The following is an 8,999-nucleotide window of genomic DNA, read 5'->3' on the forward strand; positions in this document are numbered from 1 at the left end:
ACACACACACACACACACACACACACACACACACACACACACACATACACACACGCACATATATATACACACACACACGCACACGCACACGCCCGCACGCACGCACACACACACGCGCGCGCGCACACATACACACCGTTTCACTGTAATTTCTATACGCAACCTACTCTGAATTTCAGTTCGCGCGCAAAGAGTGGAAGGTTTCGGCGCTCGCCGACCAAACAACACCTCAGCCAAAGAACCAGAAGAAATCTAGAAATATATTCATGGAACTATTCCGGAAACGCAGGGGAAAGAAGAACAGCGAAACCGACCATGCTGCGCCGGAAGAAACCGAGAAGAGCACGGCGAAAGAGAAACCGCATGTATCGGTACGTATATTCACTATATAATACTGTTGCACACACGCACGCACACACGCACGCACGCACGCACACACACACGCACGCACGCACGCACGCACGCACACATACGTTCAGCTACGATGTAATGATTCGCTGGCCCAGATAAATCCGTGAATACGTTACAGTTGTGTTTAAAGCTCGCATGAGACTTCTCAATGTGGCTGAACGCTGCCGTGCTACTTTTGACCACAAATCTCTCTCTCTATATATATATATCTGACATTTGCACATGTGGTATACATCTATGGTCGGGATGTAGCGAAGGCTCGAGGAGCATTTCGACCAACACGAGTTTACCTGCCATCGGGGATGCGGGCCTCCACAGCTCGTGTGGCTTCAGCTACAGCTGCCTAGCAGATGCAGGATGAACGCTGGTTCGCTGATTGCTGCGCGGACGACTGATTTATAATATAGCTGATGTTGCGCTTTGTGTAAACAACTGCTGTGTCTGTAAACAAATATTGGGTAATAAACTCGAATTGATTACGACGAGCGGATAGAGAGATTACGCACACACGCACGCACGCACGCACGCACGCACCGACGGGGAGAGGGAGAGAGCGCGATAGAGAGATAGAGAGATAGATAGATAGACAGATAGATCGAGAGAGAGAGAGATAGCGAGAGAAGGGCGAGAGAGGAAGAGATATAGTATGGGAGAAAGAGATAGAAAGAGAAAGGGAGGGGAGATAGAGAATGAGACAGGGGATGCAATAGACACGTGGAAAGACAGCAACAAATAAAGAATAAATGGCTTTGAACATAATTCCGCTTTGAAACAGTGCGCGAAGCCGATCCGATGCGAATTCAACAAGAATCCGATGGAATCCGACTATGACGTCATCTACAAGGTGCTCGTCATCGGTGAGTCGTACGTCGGCAAGACGTCGCTCATCAACTCGATGCGACACGAGACGTACACGAGAAACCTGATGCCGACCGTCGGCGTCGACTTCGTTAACCAGGACTACGACGTCGACGGACACAGAGTGCGTCTGCAGATCTGGTAGGTGCTGCCGCCTGCAAGGCCAAAACATTCAAATCATGTACGGTTGTGTTGATTGCCGGAGGGGGTTGCAGAATCAATCATGTTAAGTGTTTGTCTGTTTGTTTGTTTACCCGCAGTTTGTTTATTGATTCATTTGTCTGTCTATATGTTTGTTGGTTTGTTTAGTTGTGTGCTGCTTTGTCTGTTCGTTTGTTTATATTTTTGCAATTAGGTTTGTTTATTTGTTTGTTGTCTGTTTGTTTGTGTAGGTGTCAGGTTTTTTTTTCTGCGTGTTTATTTGCCTGTTTGCATGCACTGCAGGGACACGGCCGGTCAGGAACGATTCCGTGACATTAACAAGTTCATGTATCGCGGAACGAAGGGTCTCCTTCTTGTCTTCGACATCACCGATAAGAACACGTTTGACTCAATCAACTACTGGATGCGCACCCTGGCGGAGGCCGACATCGACAGCGAGGAGGTGATCATCGTCGGCAATAAATGCGACCTCTGGTGGCAGCGCAAGATAAAGCTGGCAGCGGCGGAGAAGGTGAGTTATTACAGCTTTACCGGGAGAGTGTGAGGAAATTGAGCAATCATTAACACCTGTATGTATACTACCGCCATTTTACAGCGAAACCTGTTCTAATACAACCGTCCAGAGATTCGAGAAAAGCCAATGATAGAAACCACTTTAATCTATATTGCTTGACAAGGTGTAAAAGTACAAGCGGATCTACCACCGACAATAGTTCATTCCCATAGTCCCTACGGGAACCAGCGATGAATACAGGCATATATAGGACTATATAGGAAATTTCTCAGCGCGATAAGGAGAATGGCGCGCGGGAGGGGGGAGGGGTGTCCATTCGCAGTATCCCAGCAGATAAAAGTACCATTTCTATGTTCCAAGTAAACCACAATTTTAAACATTTTTCTGGTATTTCCCGGTTCCCAGCAATCCAGCGTCCCCAATATCACCGCCCTTCCCTTCTCAGTGTGCCCCCCCCCTATGTAGCTGACGTTGTCGTTTGTCGTTAGTTGGCCAAGTACCATTCATCGAAGTATTTCGAGACAAGCGCCAAGGAGAATACGAACGTGACGGAGTTGTTCTCACAGATGGCGTACGACCTTGTGGAAGCGAACAACCCGAAACTGGTGAGAGAGAAAACATGATGCGTGACCGAACAGCACCACTGCACTGAAGCACTATATAGCTATTATCATATATATAATAATAAATATATATATATATATATATATATATTATATATATATGCATTGTGTGTGATGTGTGTGGTGTGTGTGTGTTGTCTGCTGCGTTCGTGGCGTGCGCGTGTGTGTGTACGTACGTGCGTGTGCGCGTATGTGCATTGCGTGCGTGCGTGTTATGTGTGTGCTGCGGTGTGTGTGTGTTCTTGCGTGTGAGTGCGTACGTGTGTGTATGTGCGTAGTTTTATAACGTGCGTGACTCTGTGCTGTGTATGCGCGTGCGTCATCGCGACGTGTGTGTGTGTATATATGAGTTGATTGACGGGCTGTCGATATACCTACTATATGTTACCTGTATTACTAAAAAAATTGGTATATATATATACTATATAATATATATTTTTCATACATACACACTACGTACATAACAGTGTGTACAGGTTTAGCTTTCGCGTACACGATGACCGTCCAAGAAACTCGCTAACAGAAGCAAAAGAAGACACGAAAATGACATCCGACCATCAAAATGGGAACCACCTCATCGCAACGGTCTACTATCCATCGAATGATCTATTCACCGTATCACAAATGAATCTGCCCACCAATCACATATCCCAACACTCTCTATTATTCGATGCATGACGTCCGATATCAGCAAAACACCAGCTGCTATATCGTATTCCTGCCATAATTAATGTTTCACATTGGCAAGCGTATGACTCAGCCTATATCTCGCCAGAAACAGCATTATTTTAATTATCCGCTGTTGTGTTAGATATGAGTGTATAAAGAATATGTCGCGTTGCAATGTTGTAAATATTAAGTGCATATGTGCGTAATATATAAGTGTAGTATTAAGTGTATAGTAATGTATTTCGTAATGTGTAAGTACGTCTTTTAGTTTGTAAGTTTATTCTAACGGCATTTTCACAGTATAAGTTCTACGTTGAACTGTAGTCATCACAGTCCAATGGAGACATGCCATGGATGGGCAATGGATTAAATTAATTAAAATGAGTATCATGCGACATCTGCTGAAAATGTACAATAGTAAACTATTTAGCTCATCTGTTGCCTTGTTTTGTATTAACATTTTTGTACAAGTTGATAGAATAGGTGAACAATCTTAACTATAAAAAGTGGACTAGAAAACACCACAAACACTTCAATTTTTGTAAGATTCCGATACAAGGGTTATATCAGAGCAAGTCTATCCGATTTATATGTAAGTACTGATTAAGTGCTTTGGTGACATACCTCGTGCTGTTGACGCTGTTGGCGTTGAACGCTGGCGTGTGTGACGCTTGGCGTTGACAGCTTGGCGTTGACGCTGGCGTTGACGCTGGCGTTGACGCGATTAGTTGTTTACCAATTTGCTACGATTCTGTCCAGCCTGTGGTCCACCCACGACGTTGGCTATCGTGGTCTTCAAGCGCACCGCATTTAAAACTACGATGAAAGTATATAATGTCTTAATCAATTTTACTACAATATGTCAGCACGCGTCTAGCCAAGGTCTCATATGTTGTTGTCTCCAAACCAGTGTATGTAAACTAATGAAGACAAATCAAAGTATTGTTAGTTTACTGAACGATTCATCGCCACACGCACGTCCAGGCAAGGCGTCGGTTAGGGTAGTCTTCGAACTTTACTGACGCGCATAACAATGAAACTGCTGTTGAGGAATCGGGTGGCCCCGGCGTCACCGCTCCGCGACTGTTTAAATTGACAGCACGAAAGCATTTCATGTAACTCCGAGTGGCAAGGCACTCGACAGCCGGTATTATAAGAGAAAAGCGGACTGTAAGTGGCAGTGACGATGTTACATTGATCAAAACTTCAACATCTTATTACGTTACTAAATTTTAACTTGAACATCTACAACCTTTTCATTTTCAAACGGCAATCGCTATCAACGGGTGAAGTTTCTTTTAATTATATTAAAGATTTGAAGAGTCGAAGTATTGTCGGTGCTGCAATTCCATGCGGCCGTAGTTTTTCATTCTCCGATCTAGTCTCGACAATTCACGCGTGACACGCCTGAATAACTTACAAACACATGCGTCTTGTAGGCCTTAATAATATTTGTAACAGGCTTAAGGGCCTTTTTCCAAAACTCTGAACAAACATACGCTCACACACACACGCACGTACAACACACGCCGCGCCACAGTAAACACAGACATAACACACGCATCACACACACGCACGTACACACACCGCGCACACAGTAAACACAACATATCACACACACACACACACGCACGTACACACAACCAACCGCACACATCACGCACACGCCAACACACGGCACGTCACACACACGACGCGCGCACACGTAAACACAGACATTCACACACAAGTTCACCACGCGCGCGCCACACACACACCGCACACACACACACACATCAACACGCACACACAACACCACACATAATACACATATACACAAGCGACACACACAGAACACCACACCACAACCAACAGCACAGCACACACACGCACACACGGCACGCACGTTCACAGTCACACACGGGTCATACACGCACTTACACACACACTGCGCGCGACACGTAACACAGCCATATACACACACGCACACAGCACGTACACACACACCCACACACACACGCACACACGCACGTACACACCACGTAAGCAGACTACACACAACACCGCACGTACAGCAACACACACACACACGCACACACGCACGTACACACACACGCACACACGCACGCTACATACACTGCCGCGCGCGCACGTACAACACAGGACATACACACAAGCTCAGCACGCGCCGCGCGCACAACACAACCGCACACACACACCACTAAACGCACGCACACACACAAACACACAACACACACATACATACACACAAACACACCACACACACACACACACACACAAACACACACACACACACACAACACGACACACACACACACACACCACGCGCGCGCGCGCGCGCGCACGCAACACACGCCACCATCGTAAACACGAACAGCGGCTAGAACAACACTTTCGCAGAACTTATTCAGTGTAATTCCGCAGCCGCCCCTGGCGGCCGGCGGGTACACTGCCTCCCCCTAATCGTCCTTCATCTGCCGCAGCGTCCGCCGCGGATCAGGGCGTCGCGCGACGAAGCAGTACACCTTGAACATGTTTAGGGCGGCGGCAGAGGTCGCGATGGTCACGACGCTGAATAATGACGATTGTTTCGGGCGAGGCCACGCGACCGGAACCACGGTGCCGCCACCAGCCTCTCGCGCGCGAGCCATAATAGTCGAGGCGCCGCGGCGGCTGTGGAACTTCAGTAGAGTGCATACCCTAACGTTAGCAACAAGCGTACCATAACCGCTCTCGCGTCGCACACACACACCGCTCAAACACTCATATTCATGTACGCGTACACACGCACACGCGCAGCGCACGCACGCACGCAACGCCAGGATGATGAAAGCTGCTGTCTGCCATGTTGTGGTACTGATGCTGGTATCTCATCGTCGCCGAAAGCCAAGCATAATAGAATGTGAGTTCGCTGACGGAGCTGCAGAGGCTGGGAGCGGACGACATGCTCGCAGACTGTAATACCAGAGTGCGCATGCGCGGTGACCGCGCTGCGCGGCTTGGACACCGGCGCGTCTTGTAACGAGCGACGCGCGTGCGTGTGAATTCTTACAGATATAAATATTGAGACCAAATTTCGAAATTAAAAATATTGGGGAAATCGAGAGAAGTTTCTAATAATTTTGGTTGATTTGCGTCGCTTTTTTGACTTTGTTTTACCGCTCGTGCACATGCTAATGCAGTGGCAATCAGACGTGCAATCAGGACGATGCAATCAGACGTGGCAATCAGACGGTGCAATCGACGTGGCGTGATCGTATGAGTAGTGATGGATAGCGACTATATTCTTCTACTTCGTTCTACTGTGTGAAACATGCTGTGCAGACAATTTGGCAACGAAAGACTTATTCGCGTAGCCGACACCAGAAGTAGTTGTCTTCTTCTACGACCGTAGGCACAGCATCCTTTCTTGATCACGACCCAAATTCGCGTGCCCCGTGGGCTACACTCACAGGCGACCCTCGCGTTGCTGAGACTTAGTTTGCCATACAGATTCCGTGGCATGGGGACAGCAGTGACCGCATGCGGTCCCTTGTAAATTAGTGTGTCGCCCCAGATCTACTGTCGCGGTGCCCGGTGCGTAAGAACACTGTTGTATAGGTTTGAGCCATACGCAGTGTGCTTTGTTTGAGTTTGTGTGCATGTGCCATCATGTGCGTGCGCCGCAGTGTGTGTGTGTGTGTGTGTTGCTGTGTAGTGTGCCTGTGTGGTGTGTGTGTGGTGTGTGAGTGTGCGTGTGTGGCCATGTGTTGTGTAGTATGTGTAGTGGTGGGTGTTACGTGTGTGTTGTGTTGTGTGTTCGCAGAAGCGGTGTTAACAGGAGGCGATATCTAAAGACGTAATCTAACGGGAACAGCCGTATAAGGACGACCTACATCTAAGGATGCAGTAGTTCTATCCGATCTATGTCGAGACTCCTCGCTTCAGATTTCTTTCGTGTGCAAGGTCTGAAGTCAGCCACACCAACCATCGCCGCTCCATGTGGGGCGTGGTCGTTCATGCGTACGCCAGCATCATTGCTAGGAATTTCCTAGCTTTATTACATGAGCTAATTGTAAATTTGGAGTGGCTGGTGTATGTGTTGTGTGTGTGCTGCGCGCGCGCGGCGCGCGCGCGCGCGACGGCGTGTTGTGTGATGTGTGTGTGTGTGTGTGGTGTGTGTGTGTGTGTTGTTGTGTGTGTGTGTGATGTGGGTGGCGTGTTTTGCTGCGCGCGTGTGGATGAGGAGTATATTCGAGTCTGCTATTCCACCACAGACGTTAACGGCTAGCTATAAATGGTTAAGCCGTTTAGATGCAAGCCCTCGGGCTTAGGTTAGGTTACTGTAGTGTGCACATACACAATCATGTACAATCTAAATTGATGGCAATCATGAGAGGCGACGAAAAAACGAAGGCGCTGGTGTGTGGAGGTGACGAGAGAAGGGGTAGTAGAGAGAGAGAGGGCGAAGGAGAGGGAAGGGAGAACCAATAGAGATGAGAGGGCGAAGGAGAGGAGGGAGGACCAATAGAGAGAGAGGCGGAAGAAGAGGAGGGAGGACGCAGATAGGAGAAGAGGGGCCGAAGGCAGAGGGAGGGAGGACCAGATAGAGAGAGAGAGTGCGAAGAGATGGGAGGGAGGACTAGATAGACAGAACAGACGACAGACAGGCAGGGTAGATGAAAGATAGATAGCTGACGGATGAACGAACAGGATTGAAGTATATCAGACAGACATATAGACGGGCAGCATAAGCTTGCGTTACTTCTAGGCCAATCTTGTGAACCGTTGTAGACATGCGACATCACAGAGCCAGCTTGCAATCTATGGTTCACCACCGAAGCATCTACGGTTATAATACAACACGGCGCGATGATATCCTTCCCTCCCTCCCTCCTCGTAGTCTCTGCCGAACAACAAGAACAGTTTCGTGACGACGGCTACCAGGACAGGGTGCGGGCGAGGGCAACTCTACGCCAGTTATTTGCCAGCAGCACCCCAGGGCCAGCATTCATCAGCCAAGCAGGATGTTCTAGAGAAAAAAAGCAACGCGTTTGCGTCACGCGTGTTTTTATAAGTTGCGCAATTCGGGAACAATGGATTGAGAATTTTGACAAAATAATTAACACCACAATATGGCGCTCGTATTGTGTATGTGTATGTGTATGTGTGTGTGTGTGCGGTGTGGTGTGTGTTGTGTGTGTGTGTGTGTGTGTGTGTGGTGTGTGTGTGTGTGTGTGGTGTGTGTGTGTGTGGGGTGTGTGTGTTGTGTGTGTTATGTTGTGTGTGTGTGTGTGAGTCTGTGTGTGTGTGTGTGTGTGTGTGTGTGTGTGGTGTGCTGCGTCGTGCGCGTGCTGTGTTGCATGTGCGTGTTGCGTGTGAGCATGCGGTGCGTGTGCGTGCGCGTGCGCGTGCGTGTGGTGGTTGTGTGTGTGTGTGTGTGTGTGTCGATGTTGTGTGTGTGTGTTGTGTTGTGTGTGTGTGTGAATCGTTGCGAATGAATTATAATTTAATTTAATTAACGTAATCATTCGTGCTAACCAGCTCCCAGATCTGCCAAGTGTAACGTACGTTCTCCTAACCCATGTTGTGCTGGCAGCGATAAGGGGTTTACTCAAGTAGAGGCTAGCCAACTCGCGCAACAATTATATGCATAGGCAGATATGCCAATCATTTTTTATACGGTACGAACCGTTGTTGTTCAAAAGGTTGGGGCGCCCCTGGTGGCAACTACACACCTGACAACGCGCGCCACCGTACTGGTTAAGGCGAGTTTCTCGTCG

General features: G+C 48.3%; 1 protein-coding gene across 1 annotated transcript in view; it reads left to right on the plus strand.

Moving 5' to 3' along the window:
- The first annotated feature begins 187 nt into the window (after window positions 1-187).
- LOC106817738 (ras-related protein Rab-13-like) overlaps window positions 188-8,999 on the plus strand; it is an 18,737-nt gene continuing 9,925 nt past the window's right edge. Inside the window, exons 1-4 of the mRNA XM_014822422.1 lie at window positions 188-371; window positions 1,187-1,410; window positions 1,714-1,942; window positions 2,434-2,550. Coding sequence (XP_014677908.1) covers window positions 267-371; window positions 1,187-1,410; window positions 1,714-1,942; window positions 2,434-2,550 — 675 coding nt within the window. The 5' untranslated portion in view covers window positions 188-266. The remainder of the gene's footprint in view (window positions 372-1,186; window positions 1,411-1,713; window positions 1,943-2,433; window positions 2,551-8,999) is intronic.

This window comes from Priapulus caudatus, unplaced genomic scaffold (genome assembly GCF_000485595.1).
Source record: "Priapulus caudatus unplaced genomic scaffold, Priapulus_caudatus-5.0.1 Scaffold1845, whole genome shotgun sequence".
NCBI classification, from domain to species: domain Eukaryota; kingdom Metazoa; phylum Priapulida; class Priapulimorpha; order Priapulimorphida; family Priapulidae; genus Priapulus; species Priapulus caudatus.